Source organism: Lepidothrix coronata, unplaced genomic scaffold (genome assembly GCF_001604755.1).
Source record: "Lepidothrix coronata isolate B3197 unplaced genomic scaffold, Lepidothrix_coronata-1.0 Scaffold322, whole genome shotgun sequence".
Lineage (NCBI taxonomy): Eukaryota > Metazoa > Chordata > Aves > Passeriformes > Pipridae > Lepidothrix > Lepidothrix coronata.
This window is the reverse complement of record NW_016690502.1, coordinates 420152-438368: the sequence shown is the minus strand read 5'-3', so window position 1 is coordinate 438368 and position 18217 is coordinate 420152. Positions and strand designations below refer to the sequence as shown.

Here is an 18217-nt window from a genome sequence, read left to right as displayed (position 1 = left end):
GTAGGTTTGTTTAGAGTGACCTTCTCTTAGATGGATTGCCTTACAGGGCTAACGAGCTCCATCTGCCCGGGGGCTGGGAATCGATTCCTTAATTATACCTGTATGATAAAACTCAACAGTTTCTAAAAAAACAAAAGCAACAAATTTTATAAAAGTTAAATAATGCTGGTGAACTAAGTCCACCACAAGACAGCTTCCCAGCACCCTCTGAAGGCAAGCAAACCAATTCTTTCCTCTTTCAGCACTGAGGTGTGTACCAAATTCATCAATTTTTCAATTGACTTGTCTCTTCCTTAGAGCATCCTTCAATGGTCCAAAACTCCTCATGAATTTTGCCTATCCAAAGGACTACAAACCAGTGTAAGGAAGTACTACTCCACACAATTTTCAGCCAACATCATTGCCAGACAAGTTCTTTATAGGACTCTTTTATTTACCTGAAAGAGTGTCTACTGAGAGGTTTGAAGAATGTTTCCTCTCTCTCCTGGGAGAGCCGTGCATATTGTAGTATATTCTAATCCCAGTTGGTCCAGTAAACAACTGCATGTGAGACACCTGCTGCCAGTGAAGTGACACAGGCTATCCAAAGGTTATCTACCTAAATACCTCAAAATAGCCCCTTTAACAGTGGCCAGCGATGATGTGATTTTATTTTTAAGGCTTCATCATCTTTTTGACATTGAGCTACACATCTCAACATAAAACAGTTTTTAGAAAGGAAAAGAACTGTTCTCCTATCCTGTAAGGGGTACAGAACTGTTGCTGAAAGTCAGGAACACAGCAAGGAATGGGAGGGAGGCCTAAAACTGGCACAGAGGCAGAAAGACACACTGGAAACCAGGGGAAACATTTTGCAGCTGGATAGCTTTTCACACACACCTCCTTACCTTGTTGATGTTTACAAGCAGCACAATGCTGCCTTCTCCAGGCTGAAGCTTCACAGTGAATGTTTGTTGCGTTTGCAATTTGGGAATGTTCACCATCACACGACCTGGAATTGGCTTGGAGCTGACTACCTCAAAAACAGACTCAATTTCAAGACACCACTGCTGCGTACTTTTTACTAAGTAAAGGGGAGAAAAATTTGAATTTAATAGTTATGTTTATATACTTAATAGTTAACGTGATCTCTCATCAAAGAAAAAATTCAAATACCTAAGATTAAATCTAACAATTTTCAGGCCATCTTTGAACCAGACCTACAAGGTTAATGCTTGTTTAGTGCATTTGACATCTGTGTTTACATTTGCCAACTTGGAAGAGAACGATGCCATATGATTTATGTTTCTTAACTCTTTTTTTTTTTATTATTTGAAAGCCATCCAGGGTTTTTTCCAGAGTTCTGTACAAAACTCAGAAACCTTGACATCAGTCACTTCATTAGGAAGGATTTTTTTCCCACCAACTCCAACAGACATCATATTTGCTTTTAGTCAGCACTCATATGAACATGGTACTCTTTGGGAAAGATCGTAATCACAAGCCAGTACAATCACTTTTGTCAATGAAACAAAAACAGTATTAACAGAAAACGAGCTGAATTCATCCCAGAGTCACTAAACAAAATGAATGGAGTTATGCTGGGGATGAATTGGGCCCACTGTGTCTAGACTTGATGGGCTATATTTTTATGTCCCTTCTGCCACCAGTGTGTGGTGGAGGAAACCAATTAATGACTTCCCTGAGATCTCTCTACAGTTACTTCAGAGGATTCTCTCCTTTACAGAGCTTACTGAATAAGGCAAGACAGGATCAAGGGTACTCAAGCTTTATGTGTAAATTTCCCATTAACTTCCACAATTTAATTGTGTAGCTACAAACACAGTCTGGCTAATCCTATACTTCAAATATTACTGATTAACATATAAGCAAAAGCAAATAAAACAGAAAACAAGGAAACCTAGAACTAAGATGTATTTTGTATACCCAAACTTCTAATCACGTACTTCCTCTTTTCATTTATATACTCTAGCTCTCCTTCCTGCAGGAGAGAAAGAGAGCTCCCTCCAAAAGCAAAGAATTACATTCAGCCCTGGTGCAATTTTCAGTGTCTTTTGTGGAATGAAGAGCAATGATTGAGTTCCCAAGTTTATATTACATCCAGCATTAGCCAGGGAAGACCAATTTTCAGAAATGTTGAAAGGGTTAAAAAAAACCCCACCCCACAAGGGTCTTCCATTACAGCGCATCTTCCCTGCCCTCCAAAGGCATATGGAAATTTAAGCCCATCCTTAACTGCATGAACTGTGGAGCCTAGGCAGAGAAATCAAGTACAGTGAATCTTTTGCAGACTCAGTGGTCAAAAGACTGAGTCAAATGACACCAAATCTGACAAGCAATAAAAGTACATATGCAACTTAAATTTAGGTCATTCATTTACTCTTCCTTTTTCAAAGGTTATTATTTTGAATACTAATAAGCTCTCGCTCCTGTTCCAAACCACTCTCTTGCTAAATGAAAGAGGTTTGCTCTCTCCACTTACCCAGAGAGCAAGATTTTACCTACCAGAAGGTGGAGTTGTGGGAATGTGGGAGGGACCAGAACAGACTTTAACTAAATTTTAGAGAGCAGCACAGTCTGTGCTGGGGCTTTCCATGGAAATTCCAATCACGTTAAATCTAGCTAAGACCTGCAGCTATTTCAGGAAGCTTTAAAAGCAGCCATGGAGTGATGTCTTCCTCTTTTACTCATACACAACAAACCTATTCCCAAGGGCTGAAATTCAACCCAGTACAGAGAACTCATGCTAGCCCTTACTCCACTGAAGACTGTGCTCCACAGTGAAAGAAAGCACGTGGGTGGTCTACAGTGGGGCATATTACTGTTTGCAGAAAGTTTCAACAGAAAATTAACCACTTTTCCTCAGCCGAAATGATCTTCAGGACAAAGGAGAGGAAAATCAGAGACCACAGCAAGAGAGAAAACCGGTTTGGTAAGTTAGGTAGCAGGAATGCAGGAGGCCATCCTCTCAAATTGCAGCCTTAACAAATTATCCTTGCATAGCACGACTGCTTTTCTCTCTCAGACTTCATGTTGTGTCCTGAAAACTCGGCACTCTTGAAACTGAGCTCACTGTGCATTTGTCTTTCCAACACAAAACTAAATTCCCACAGCAGCTTTGCCTTTGTTTTAAACGAAAGTGTGACAAAAGTGAGACATTTACTGGGAGTCTTGGTGAAAACACATGCCAATAAAAAAGAAATTTTTCAAAACTATGGAGAACAGGTTCTAACCTCAGCTATACTACACATTTACTTCTGCAGTTATTTGGAGACCCTCAAGCAAAAAAAAAATATTCTAAATTCTATCATTTTTAATTGCTATTGTTTGTACTGAAGTACTGTTTCAAAACCTAGAAAGGTGTGCTGTGGTAGGAACTACATACAAAGTCATAAAAACCCCAACAGAACTTTTCCTAAAATGACAGTTCATTAAGCTTAAGAATAAAATGGTTTTTATTCCAAAGGTGAAACAATAATAAAAACAAGACTTACCAAAGAAAGGAGTTAAAGAAAAGTAAATCAGGTGGTAATGGTCATAGGCTTCAATCCTAACATCTTTCCAGATTCCTTGAGTGGGAAAAGAAGGGCCCCAGTCCCAACTAAATGAACACTGCTCCTGGAATACAGCATGATTATGTTACAATTGCCTATTTTTCACATGGACATTGATACTGTGCCAGAAACAAAAGACATTTGCTATCTAGGAATAAAATATTGGCATGCACTAAAAGAAGTTTTCCAATTTCCATAAATCCAGAAGAGCCTACAGTATATTTTTTCTCATTTCTTGACCAGAACTCTGCTGCTATTACCTATTTTTCAGTATATAAAAAATTAAATTTGGTATTAAACATCCATGTACAGAGAAATTTTGTATTACTGAAATTTTGTATTACTTAGCACACCATTTGGAAAAAACAACAAAACAAACAGTAAAGATAAAATTAAAAATCCAGCAGATTACTCTCAATTTAACTATGAATTATCTTAGTTTGTAATGTCAGTATTTAATTGTACACCTAAAAGACAAATGAGGCAGAAAACTGATGGTTAGAAATGTTACAGTATTCTAAAAGAACAGTATCAAATTAAAAACTGTATCACAAATACTTTATCTCCTATTTTTAGTAGTAACACCACAGTTTAGTACAAGAAAAGAGATGCATATGTCTGGTGTGTTTGTGTAGTTCAGTCATGTTCGCTGTTTCTCCCCTTTTTATGGTTCTCTTATACAAAAACAAAGGGAACAAAACCATGCTTGAGAAGTAGCTTAGTTCAGGTTCTAACATCAGAATAACTGTCAGAATTATAAAATGCTGGTCAGGCAGAGAGGTACCTACACTAATTTCCATTTAGCTGTTTTCAAACCTGGTCAGACCTCTAGTTAACAAATCCCTTGACGACATCTATTCAGCTGCCCTCCAAGTTTCACACAGCCCCAGCCCCAAAGCAAATACAATAGATCTCCTAACGTCTTGTACAGTGACACACAGTTCTAAATTTAGAGACTAATAACTTACAGCCGAGGCATACTAATTTGGGCAAGCCACATTGCACAAGTCTGGCCTATCCCTTGCATCTCTACAGTCCGCCTGCCTGCCTATCAAATTGCAAAAGAGCCTTCCAGGAAGGAAACGCTGTACCTATTTCAAACGCAAAACCAGGGAGAGCATATTCTTAGAAAAAAAGGCCAATTGAAAGCAATTTTCCCTTTAGAAAAAAACTAACTAACAAATCACTGGCAGATTGTCAGGTTTCACCAATAACACTGCAGAGACCGCTATCAGAAACAGTGTGTCATAAAAACAACACGCTTGTATCACTGAAGTACATTACCAATGACAGGCTTGTGTTCTGCCACAAACCCTGTTCAGTTTTAGGTAAGTTTACTGCACTTAATACTGCACCCGAAATGTATAAAGAGCTTTCCATTACTTTCAGACAGCAATCCAGCTTACTTTAGAAATGTCCTAGTATGTTTGTTTACTTTTTAATGCCACATAGCTGCTGTTGTTACCGTATACATGGAACTCAGAACATTTCTGGAAATTTCTGGAGCAGCTTCCAAGTACAGTCAAACAACTCATTTGAGAAAAACCACTAGGGTATCTTCTTACAAATTTAAAGGTATAGTTCAGTGAAGCGTAAAATCATTCCTGGCCCCTTTCGCTCTATAAATAAGACTACAGCTGTTTAAGGCCTTCTTCCTCCCAAGCTTCTCCTCACACTGATTTCTAAGAAACACACTGGACTCAGAAGAATTAACAAACTTTCCAAAATGTAGTGAAAATAAAAGTAGCAGCAAGTAGAAATAAAGACAATATCTTAATCCTAAAGGATCTTTCCAGCACAACACAGAGTCCATGTTTACAAATTGTAAAGGAAATTACATCCAGGTTTAGATTAACAGGATTCTAGTCACTTTTTGAGGAGGCTCTAAAAAGACTTTATTAAAAAGATTTAAAATAACTAACAAGAAAGGCATTAAAGTGGAGACAAACCTGAAAAGACACCAAAAAAGAAAAATTCCAAAATAAGATCATCTAGCCATTGCTTCTATCTGCTGCCAAGCTAATAGAAATACACAAGATGCTTCTCAAACAAGAGGAGCATCTTGTTTGATAAATTTTAATAGCAACAAAGTCATGTCTTAAATCAAAGTTTCTGAGCTTCATTCATTTTCACTGAATATGTACTTATAAGTCACACTTTTCAACACTAATGAGAACAGGTTCCCTGTTAGATAACACTTCTTGGGACATGCCAGAGCTGCCCAGTATAAATAGCACAGCACATGAGCAACAGTAAACACTCACAAAGCTGCTTGGCTGAGATTTTTACAGCCTTGGCAATACACATTGGTATTTGCAACAGTGAACTCTATTGTCAGCATACACTGCTAAACCCACCCAGTGGATCAAAATGTAATGATTGCACATTTCCCAAAACTATCCCGCTCTCTTAGCAGCAAGTCTCCTTGCTGACTCCTTGATGAAAATAGCCTTTTAAACAATCTCAGATTTGAAGCCTGGCCTTCTTATGCCTATTGTATTATCAACATGCTAGATTAAAGGTTTCTAGGGGGGACATGAGAAGGAAGCTGCAATACAAAATATGTTCTACTTATAAAATGACATTGCAGGTTTCAGAATACAACTGTAAGGACAGCACACGGTGCATTCCTCTTTCCAAGCCTGAAGTCAGAGACAGACAATTGTGCCCCCACCTTTCTGATAAAATTCACATGGCACTCTCCTTTCTGCTCAGGTGGAGGGCAGGCGGGGGGGATGCTGTAAGCTTTGTGACACCTGCTCTGCTCTGCTGCATAGGAAACGGCCGACAAGAAACGGACTTCAACAAAATTGACCTCCTTGATCACGCTGGTGATATCAAAGCTCTAGGACAAATAACAGAACAAAATCATTACAGCGCTGACATTTATTTATGTGATTGAAAATCACTGTTACATTGGGATTTTAATACCATACATCTATTATTCAAAGGCATTTGAAGTACAGTCTAAACATGCTTCGGTTTTGAAGGAAAAGCTACTTCTTAAGCTAAAAAAACCCCAAAATACACAGTAGCATTTTAGACTCAAAGAGTTGTTTCTGGGCAAACCACTTTCCTCATACCAAGCTCTCACTGCCAGCTGTAGCACTCTGCTTGCACACAGAAGTGCTTGAAGGACAAGGACAGCAAGAGAATCTTTTCCTTCCTCATCCAGAACTCATCTGCATCTTCAGAGAGACAACTCAGAAATCTGGTCTATACAAGAGTCCTTCCAACTCATACTGTGCTGCCAACTCATCTACTGCAAGGCTGAGCTGCCTTGTCTGTGAATGCTGCAAAGCTGTATTTCGTGCAACCTGCATTCTCATCCCCAAAATTTACAGACACACATTCTATGCCAGCACCAAATGAAGCATCTGGGGCTTCCTCAGTGGGTCACAAAATCCCCTTCAGTGTGGCTGGACAGAAGGAGAAATGTTCCATTTCAGAATTATCCTGTGCTAATATGGTTCCAGTGGCTAATATGCATTTATTCCTCACAGTGTTCATTTGTGATGAGCCAAGTCTTGGCAATCTCTTCAACCTGGGGGCAGCCCAGCCAGCATGACTTATATCTGTAGCACAGAGCAGAAGACTACAAAGCAAATAGTATTCCTCCATTTAGAGCCTTCAGCGAGTTCTTCCTGCAGACATTGTTGCCACGTGGAACAGGTGAACAAAGCAGCAGTCTGGGTCACAGTAATCAGACTCAATTTAATGTGGTACACTCTGATTTTACAGTGAAGGCCATTTTATGAACTGTTACAATCTGAGACAAAATGATGTCACAGAAATATGGACAAAATAATGCCATTTCCCAACTGTACAGAGCCTGCTAATGGCAAACATTTAGATACTCTCCGAATAGTAAATAATTACAATTTTGTAAAAGCTCTATGAAATGTCTTATTTCACTGATGGTAAAACTAAGTCAAAGCTAAACTAAGTGGTTTGTCCCAGGTCACACAGACCCAGGTGGCAGAATCCATCTCATGTCTCAGCCCAATGCTTCTACAATAAAACCTGCCAGAATGGTAAATGCTGAGACAGGTAGACACCAGATTTTATTTGTCATTCAGTTATTCCACTACTGTTCTTCCTTTAACTCTTAATTTTTTTATTCTTTTAAGAGAAAAGTAAGGATTGTTCCTTATGTTAGTACCACAATAATTTTATATTTTAAAGCTATACAATCAGTCTGAATGTTTTTGCCACTCTCAAGATCATTCCATGATGAATACTCTTATGCTGACATAGGTTAAGCTCAAAAATGCAAGTCAATGTCATCAAAAGTGCAACATTAAAAATAAACCACCTTGTTTAAAAAACAAAAGCATGGAAACACTTAAAAAGGCTTTAAAACACGTGCATTTTCACTGCAGTATTCACATGTAAACCATTCTAATACCAATCAGTAAGTAGATTTACAGCTAATATAACAGATTTAAGCTTAGGTTTTCTTGGAGCTGGGACAGATCCCAAGAAGCAAGACATATTATTAGCTGAATTGATCCTCTTGCATTGGTCCTCTCATTTAGGACAAGACACATTTACCTTTAGATATGACGCTGTTGCTACTGAAAAGGTAAGTGCACTTCTCTTTCTAACATTTATCTGATTATACAGGCAGTCTTCAGGTCAACACTGCCTGCGTCCAAGCACCTATTTTTATGCGTATTTTAATGCACTGAAAGTGCTCAGAACAAAAGACCTTTGGAGAAAAAACAGAAGCACCTTCAGAAATAAACACATTACTTACATATCTGTTAAACATGTTGTCTGTTCTCCCCACAGTGACATTGTTGAGCAGGATCTGTGCTACTGTATCTACTCCCTCGAAAACCAAATTCACTTTCTGCCACTTTCTACAGAAGATAACACATATGTGAAAAACTGTTAGAATACCTAGCATTAACAAATACAGTAGATAGACAATATAAAAACGTATATCACCATTATCTTCAGCAGCATTTGCCTCAGCTACCTCCAGAAACATTTGACTCAGTGTGGCTACATTATATCTTTAAACAGTCAAATTAAGATGACAGCTGAAGTAGCTCAAGTCTACAACACAGCATGTTCACATACACAGCAGATATCAGATGGGATGGCTTCCAATTAGCCGAAGTATTATACTTTCTCAGTTGACAATTCATAAGTAATTTTTAACAATTAATTTTAAAAAAGGAAAAAGCAACAACTGAAGTGTTATGTAGCAACAGTTTTGCAACTACACATGATTGCATAACTTGTTTTTTTAGACACAAAAATATTAAGCAGATTTTGAGCTGATGGATTAATTTGCAATTCTGCATGAATGATGGCACAGAACTATTTTAGACATATCTTTACTGCATACCTGATGTCAAAAGGAGTTTTAAATGTCCTGCTGTAAGTCCAGTTATCTAATGAGATCCATCTGTACATCACATCATTAAATCTATAGTATGGATCCTAGTAACAGACCAAAAAAAGAAAATTACAAGACTCATTTAGTAATAGTGAATAGTTACTATATGAAAAGCATCATAATATCCATTAGATGAACACTTCTTATTTCAGACAGTCTGCAAATGCAAAATCCACCTTAGTTAGTTAGTCCAGATATTCCTTTTCACCTCTGAAATAATATATGAAAGTAATGCTTTAGTAATATTTAGCTTTACTTATATAGGTCAAAACCCTGTTTGCTATAATCATTTATACTCGAATTAGAGGTAGCGGGATTTGTTCTTACACAAGAAATTACTGGTTTGGAATTTAACTAGTAAATCAAGATAGCTTGTGACTTAATGAGAGGAACAGAAACATGATCACCCTCATAATGGTGGAGAAAGTAAGACTAATAGGATTTTAATAGGCAAAGAAACAGCATTTTAGGCCTCTAGGGACAGCAGTGAACAAATCTCTAGTTTAAAATAACTACAAATACTCCAGTTGTTTCTTGTCAACTAGTCTTGTTGTGGTGAGGCTAAATGAAATTGTTATATATGGAGGGACGGAGAAAGGGAAGAAGGAGAAGCAACACAATTTTGGTTTTGGTATAAAACTTAAATGACTACTTTTGAGAACAGCACTACATTAATGCCAAATCTGCCCTCTTCCCTTGAATCACACTTCCCAGGAGGAATAAAAGGCACAGTTGGTCTAAGCCACGTCCTCGACCTTTTAGGCTTCACGCTGTATTTATTACCTTATGGTGGGTCATGACATCCCTCACCTTGGTTGAAGGAATCAGTTACGAGGACCTGACAACCCCCGGCCTTGCACCTTGAACAGAGGCAGCAGAAAGGTACAGACTCATATCTCATGTCAGAGCACAGGTATCCGGGTCACTGACTGACAGCTCAGTTCAATCCTCTGCAGCAGCTGCACTGCTGAACTGCCTTCCCAAAACAAAGACCAGTCTCTTCTGGACTACATGACTCAAACCCAGCTGAGGGAGAGGGCAGCTGCATTAAGGTTTGCTTTGATATGAGTGTTCTACAGTACCAACACCGTTTAACTACCTGCCCTGAATATTCAAATTCACACTGAAGAAAACCTGCCCAGCTTTTTTTTTTCCTACTTGCTGAAGCTAAATTTTTCTCCCTATTTCAGGAATCAGTATAGATAGCCATGATGCTTTGGATTTGCAATTTTCTGAAAACAATTGTTTCATACCTCATATTTGTTTTACAACTAACAGGGCCGAATTCTGTAATATAAGCACAAACCATACCACAAAGCATAGCAGAGCAAAATTGTAACATCTAAGTCACTGTCCTCAGCAGCACAGTCCCCTCTGGAGTCCTACAGCAATACATCATTCCTTGAGCCCATCCAGAGGGAAAGTTATCATCTTGCCTCTACATGCTATGCGCTATCAATAAAATTTCTTACTACAAGGGAAGATTCAAAATGGAAAGGTCTTGTCGCTTCAGTAAAACTGTGAACTCTGTACATACAAGGTATTGTCTAGAAGTTAAGTCATCATGAGCTTACCAGAACAACTACTGAATTTAAAAATATTCATACCATTACTTTTACATGCAAAATGTATTGGGGAATAATCTCAGACTTTTATTAAGATGTAAAATTAAAGGCTAATAAATGCATAGTAAAATGCAAAATTTAGGTTCATAAAAGAAATTCCACTGAGATCATCATATTCAATGAAAGGCAAGCAACAAATGTCACAGACCATGAAAAGCAACCATATGTACTTAAAAAGCACATTTTTAACAACTGGTTTGCTTTAACATTATATACTATCTTATATACATTTACATATATATACATTATATTTGACATTATATACTATTTTATTTAAGGTTTGGAAAAATGCTTTGAAAAATGTGCATGTTAAATTTCAATCATTGCTTTTGTTATGTGTGAAATATTTAATAAAAGGCCAGAGATGTAAGTTGTAAATGCACTATCAGCAGCAGACTGTAAAGCCATTTGGTTAATGGTCAAACAACCTACATCAGTACCTAGGCAAAGATGCATTAGAGAAACCTGCACCATCTCTCTCCCACAAATGCATGGATATCGAGATGTTAATGAAGAAAGTCCTGCCTTCTGCAAAACACAAAAAACTGGCTGTCAAGCAGCAAAGAGAAATGTAGGAATACTTCATCAGAGGCAGAAATCAACCTCGAATGGGCTCTTACAGGAGTTTACCAACAGAGCAGCTTGTTTAAATTTCAGAGTGTACTGCAAATCCTTTTTCCTGAAGGAGCTTTCTTCTTTACTATCTAAAGCTTTCAACCATCAAGAAATGCACTGACTGCTAAAATATGTGTGGTAGAAGGTGCTAATTAGCCTTTCTGAGTACTGTTTCTTAATCACAGACATCCACCCTTTTGGATGGAAAACTCATAGTTCTCTGTACCTTTACACAAAACTTAACAGCTTACTGATACCACTCCTGCATAACCTGTAAAACAGCTTATATATCACACAGCAAAGCTGTTAAATGTTAGTACTGATTAGTCATTTTTGGCATGACAAATGTTGCTTGTTGTAAAATCAGTCATGTGGCAATGTTCAAGCAATGCTTTTAAGACAATCCTCCAGGTTCAGGAGAAATGCATGACCAGAACAAAGTCTTCTAAGAAAGCAAAACTACTTTTCCAATAGACTTGTGAGATTATTGACTTTTTCACTACTAAATACAACTGTTCCAAATGCTGGAAGATGTTCCAAGTGCTGGAAGATGTACCTGTGGAAGTCAAATTGTCTGGATTTTTCTGAAACAGAATTGCATTTCACATTAAATCAGCTCACATCAAAATTAAAGGTTTATTTCAGAAAAGTGAATTAAAAAAAAAAAAAGACAAATTTAAAACACTTAAAGGCACAAGTAGAATTTGAAAGATGATAGGATATAGACTGTGCATCTATTAAATATACTTCACATTCAATAGCTCAACAGCTCAGTGTGTTCCTGGAAGCAAGTCATAGAGGGGTGGAGTCAACTACAGCTATTTTTAGATCCCATCAAACGCGTCAGCCTTGCATTTTCCTGCTCCCTGCAATTAGGGAAAGAAATCTGAACCATTCAAGCTGCTGGCCTGTTTGTTCTCTGCCCCCAGCTTCCACGCTGTAAGCAAGCAGCAAATCACCTGCTAAGATGAGGTAAAAAGCCCTGCTACAGATCATCAAAAGGAAGCAATTTCCAGGTCGGATAACAGGATATCAGCAGGACTTCAAAAGCACTGGCAGCACTACAATGAAGGCACTGCCAAGTGCCTAGATGGAAGCTTCTCCTTACAATGATTTTAAGGGGATATCTGAAAGCTACAGTGGCATGAGCTGAGAGCTTCTCCTGCTAAGCAGGAAATGGATGAGACACGAACACAGCAGAATTAAAGTTCCAAGCCCCAGTGAGCAAGTGGTGCCAGGCACACCCTGGCCTGGAGAAGGGCCTTTTCCAGGCCCCCGCGAACCAGGAGTTTTGGGGAGCATGACACAAACAGCTGAATGACACCAGACAGAGTCAGCTGTATCCAGGCAGGAAAACTGTGTGTAATAAAATGAAATATAATAAAGAGAGAAAAAAAGAGATTCCTTTGCCTTATCCTGCTTTTGTCATGGTCTAATTTGAAGTCACCTTTCATGCTTTTCTCTCATAAATTAACTCTGATGATTTTTTATGATGTACACCATAAGAAAATCCTGATGGTGTAACAATTTACCAAAATAAAACTTGCAAGTGATGTTTCATGATTTATAGTGTAATGATTCTGCTGTTGCTGACTTCAGACTGGAAGCTAAATAGCTAAGATATCTATATCCATGCACTCCTTCCTTGCAAGTGATAGAAGTCAGGACATTTATACAATTTTCAGCAAGCCCAGTTTCACATATTTACAGCTTGAAGTCAAGCTGACTAACAGTAGTGATGAATGGATCGTATTCTCAGAACATGAGTTTTGAAGTTCATCCTAAAGTAATTGATTTTGAGTAGTTACTCTCAGAAAGCAGTAAAACTGTCAATGTTCAAAACGTGTTATAGCTGAACACTAGGCCAAATACTACTAGCATTATTTGGATACCTTACTGTATTTAACAGACCACTATAACCTTTATTGGTTTTAACATCACAAGCTTAAACTGACTTGAAAGAAAAACTTAAGTACTCTTTAATATTTATCCTAAGTTTCACTAAGGCTTTTGAACACTCCTCATAAATTCCCATAGTTTAGCAGAGCATCTATATTTCAATGGAAAATAATATATTAATCAACTATTTCATCAACGAATGTCATTTAACCTGACAGAACCATATAATACCAAATGGAATTGTTACCTGACTTGCTCTGAAAAATCTAAGTTATAACAACGTGTCAGAAAACACACAACAGCATATTTTATAAAAATGTAGAACAAGCTACAGAAATTATACACTACTTTCCAGAAATGCAGAACTATCAGCTGATATCCATAAATTTCTGTCTCTTCAAATATTTTAATATCCAAGTATGACCAAGACCACTGTAACCTTCTGTGTCAAGTGCATGCCCTTGTTGCCTAAAGGGCCAGAAAATACAGTGTTATCCAGCCCCTGTATAAGCATCACAGTTGCAGACCCTTCATAATAGTTCTTTACAAATCAAAGTGACTGCTAATAGGAAAAAACAGCCTTATATAGGAATGCAATGGCTGGCAGATAAGAAAACAATACTCACATTCATCAGAACTGAAACTTTACAGGAGTTACTGGCCAGCAAGAAATGGCATCATGCAGGACTTGAGACAGTACATGGCAGAGGATGCCTACTTCTAGCACACAGATCTATGTGCAAGTTACCTGTGGATACATATTGCTTACCAGAACAGTGCCTGAAAGAAAACACTACACTGACAGTGGTCAAAAGTAAAATCTTCAGACCAAATGGCTTTTCAGCAAATCTTTTTCCAGAGCTGTAGGGTTAGCAATAGGTTTGCTGCAAGTTTGTAAAATGTGTGCATTCGTAGTCAAGCTTTGCACTAACTTTATTCAAGTGACTATTACCCTGCTTTATGTGCATTTCTCATGTATTTTTTTTAAATTTTGCACGTAAATAGTACTAACAGCTACAGAATTCTAATGAAATTTTATTAAAAGTACCAAGCCAAACACATACTCTGATGCTATCTCCTGCTTCAGTCATAGTTAATCCAGCATTTGAAGTACGTTGGTTGAACATGGAAGAAAATAATACTTCGGTAGAAAACTCAAAAGTATCTTCCCCAAGCACATTTTCTAAGATATGTGTATTTGCTGCATTCAGAAAGATGTCTTCATCCAATGTATATTTTATGAGCCAGAGTAAAGATATCTCTAGAACAAATGCTAAGAGGATCCAGAGAGATGAGTAATGAACCTTCCGTGTCAGAGAGATGTTTTTCAATTCAAGTGTATGGCCTGCACAGCAGATTAAAGTAAGGCTGCAGACACGCAATCAGCTACAGCATCCCTTTGCAAAAACAGTTTGTGCATCGACCTAAATTTGAAATGAACCACATACTGATAAATAAATTGCTTGCAGCCTACTCTTGCAACCTAAGACACATTTTACAGGCTTAATATACAGCAGCTTACCCTTGCTACCCTCCTTCCCCTCATTTTTGAGATGCCCACTAAGCTACATTGCTGGAGTAGGCCCTCCCAAATTTTGCTTTAAATTTCTCTTTTGGGTGCTAACTCATTAAAAATCCCACGGATACAGCAGTAAAGGATGCAGTACTATTTGCCATTTGCAAAGAACACAGAAAAACAGCACACAGATTTCACTAGGTCACTGAACATATGGGTCCTGCCACCCAGAATCATTTTGTTCCCACTAGCTTTGTTCTCCTATTTCCTGGTACAGCTTTTCAGACCAATCTTCACTTTTGATTACAAGCAGAAAGCTTTTGGGTTGCTGGTAAAGTGATATCTTCCATACAATGAATAAAAATCCTACATTCCACGGTGAAGAGCAAAAGGAGTAAATGAAAAAAATACTCAAAACCAAAACTTTTGTATTTAGGCACCTGTAATTAAACTCCTAATTCTAGACTTGACAAAACCCCAAAAAGGGCTAATTTCCAGAGATAATGAACTCTGAAGAAATAGATCAGTGCTCTGTGCCTCTAAAGTTAAGGCAGTGTGTATGCTTTTGTATAACTAGGAATACAATTTTAGTCAGCTGCATTTGAAAACCTTTGGTCATATCCATCACTGCAATAAAGAAACCTCAGGACAAACAGCTGGGCCTCCCTTTGCAGCATGAAGCCACAAACTGCAGTAATGAATGATGTCACTGATTCCCTCCAAACAACCCAGGTTTGTTGCTTTACAGAATGCTACAACTATTGTGGCAGGGATTGAGTACATTTAAGATCTGTGATAGATTTCAAATCTGCTAAGGTTGCTCCTGTGTTTTGGTACAGTCTACATTCTGTCTTTTAAACAAAAACATGATTTTAAAACAATTTAGTTATCCTGGTGCAAATATTTATGCGAACGCTTTTTTCTGTAAACTGCGCATGAATGGGTTTAAGCTGACCTTGAGTTACACACCTATACATAGAAACAAGTTAGCTCATTCTGAGCTCGGAACTAGCCAGACACCGGTTGCATCCAGCACAGAGGTCAAGCAACCACACCAGTGAAGTATTTTGGTTAACGCAGCGACTCGACTGAGCCTACTAACACCACCAATTTAGCAACAGATTCCAGTCCACAGCAGGTTCATACCCGGCCATACCAGCACGTTTGGAGCAAGTTCTTACTTGTATTCATGTAAACATGTCCTAAGTGACCACAACCATCATCAATTTAATTGGCCAAGCACCCATCTACCTATTAGCAAGACCCGTGCTGCTGGTCAGCCGGTACTGACTAAGCTTTCATGCCTCTGTGCAGGCTTGGGATTCTGCACAGGCACATGAGAGTTCATGATCACAGCCTCATTTCCAAATATACTGACGCTCAAAATGACTAAAACTACAAGTCAGTTTACAGCAATGCAGTTAAATTAGCAATCACATCTTCTCGCTTTGTAAGCGTGCTTAATGTGAGTAGCTAAATGTGAGTCTTTAATTACGTCATTATCTTGCCAGCCTGAGTCAGTGCATTGGTCACAGTTTCTCCTGGATGATTATTCACACTTCTTACAGCAACACCTCCCAGCACACCCAAATATCTCAGGTAAAGTTCGCTTTACCTTGCCAACTTTTGTATTGGAGAAACTGGCACAGTTCCCTTCACTGTTTCTCCATGTACAGTCTACCTGACCACTGCACATTTGAAAACTTTAGAAAAGCCCTAAATTGTAAATGTCCAAGGTATCATGTCACTTAGCACACAGATGTTGAAGCAACAGACCATCGTGGCTTCTCAGAGTATTTACTTTTCCAGTGTTGACTGTTTCTCTTATCTGGCAATGACACTCTTTGAAATCTATTATTAGTACTGGGATTCCCAACCTATGCCAACACAGAATAATGCTAAAATTATCCTGCCCAAAGTGGCGTCACTTTCTACTTTTACCTCTCTAACTTTAGTCAGAGCAGAGCAGTATAATAACCTGAAGGATAAAAATTAAGGAAAATACAAAAAGCATGCATCCAAAATGTATTTTTTAAACATATGCTGCATAAGAACTGCAACACTGGGCTCACAGCAAATGGAGGGATAATATTATATACTCATATATAATATGAGTATACAACATATGACAATACTCTATGTTTTCTAGTATAGAACCATATTTATCAGTTTTATAGATGAATTTGTTAATTTCACTATATTTTATTTCTTTTCTTTTCCTTGTTCCAGGTATACGTTTCACTTTCCATGTTTCCTTTTAAAAAGGCACTTCATTTCAAGAATGACCCAGTTAGTCCCATGTTTTTTGTCAGGTCTGAGTCACAACCACCTTATGCTGGTATCGGAGTACTTTGCTACCTATCTACAACTGCAGTTTTGATAATTTGTCCAGGAAAGTGGTCGCTATGTTTTCATAAATCTAAACAACTAAAGAGACAGGCATAAACTGAAGCAGAGAAGTTTCTTCAAAGTGTTAAGGCAGGGATTAGTCTTTTAAATTCAACAGTTTTGTTCTTGTGTTTCAGAATATACTTCCCTTAGGGAGTATGGGAATAAATAATCTCAGTTGTTCTGATATGCTCTGCAAGTATTAAAAGGGTTTTTAATGGGCTAAAACTCCTGAAATCCTTAAACTTCTCACATCTACAAGTCAAACTTTAGCAGGGTGGGTTTAGCGTTTCATTCTTTTGAGGAAACATTGTAGGTAAACTTGCCTTACATGCTGTGAGGATATTGCAGGTATCTGCTGTCAGCACCTTGGTTCCGTGCCAAAACCACAGAACCTCACACACTTCAAAGCACAGGCTTCCATTTCTATCACTGGTCCCGTCTGGAACTGAGGACACTGCAGCCACAGAACCCCTTTGCCACTGGCGGGGCCAAGAGACGAAGCCTGGCCGCTGCACCAGCAACAGCAACAACAATCCCTGCAGTGGCTGCGGCAGCTCCCGGGACAGAGCCGTGGTTAGGGGAAGGCGGGGGGGAGCGAGGGGGTCGCCTCTACTCGTGCTTCTGGACACCTCCTCACACGCGGGCTTTGCCCTCCGAGACCGGCTGCCCGCGGCGGGCTCGGCAGCGCTCCTCGGGCGCCGGGAGAACCGTACCTGGATGAGGCCGCGGCGGAGCAGCGCAGTGTGGACGCAGCCCGGAACCTCCGCTCGGAGCGACACCGAGCCGTTCCCGCTGCGCAGCCGCCAGCTCCCCCGCAGGCTGCGCCACTCCGGGCCGCCCGCGGCCGCCGCCCGCGGCACCGCTAGCACCGCCAGCACCAGAAGCGCCGCGGAGCCCATGGCCGCGCCCGCTCGCCCCTCACACAGCCGGCACGGCCGCCAGGAGCGGACAGCTGGGGCGGCGCTTGCAAGGGAGGAAGGAAGGAGTGAAGGTCGGCGCTGCTGAGGGCGAGCGGGCGCGGCTGCGCGCGGGTCTCCGGGCCGCGCGAGCGGCCCTACCCCTGGCGGCTGAGGGGACTCGGGGGCAGCGGCTGCGCTGCCGCCGCCTCCCTGGCTGGAGCGGCGGTGGGCGCTCGCACAAAACCCTGCCCACGCACGCCAGAGAAAGTGCGGGTTTTTTTTTTTGGGTTTTTTTTTGGGGGGGGGGG

The 18217-nt window shown here is 39.5% G+C and overlaps 1 protein-coding gene across 1 annotated transcript in view; it reads right to left on the bottom strand.

The window, feature by feature from the left end:
* The window catches only part of LOC108508890 (beta-mannosidase-like), a gene marked incomplete at its 3' end in the record, with an annotated part of 30010 nt that extends 12101 nt beyond the window's left edge, over positions 1-17909 (bottom strand). The window contains exons 1-6 of the mRNA XM_017838043.1: positions 17724-17909; positions 8914-9008; positions 8314-8419; positions 6229-6399; positions 3495-3618; positions 888-1063 (exon numbers count right to left, since the gene is read on the bottom strand). Of these exons, the coding sequence (XP_017693532.1) occupies positions 888-1063; positions 3495-3618; positions 6229-6399; positions 8314-8419; positions 8914-9008; positions 17724-17909 (858 nt within the window). The remainder of the gene's footprint in view (positions 1-887; positions 1064-3494; positions 3619-6228; positions 6400-8313; positions 8420-8913; positions 9009-17723) is intronic.
* Positions 17910-18217: the final 308 nt, after the last annotated feature.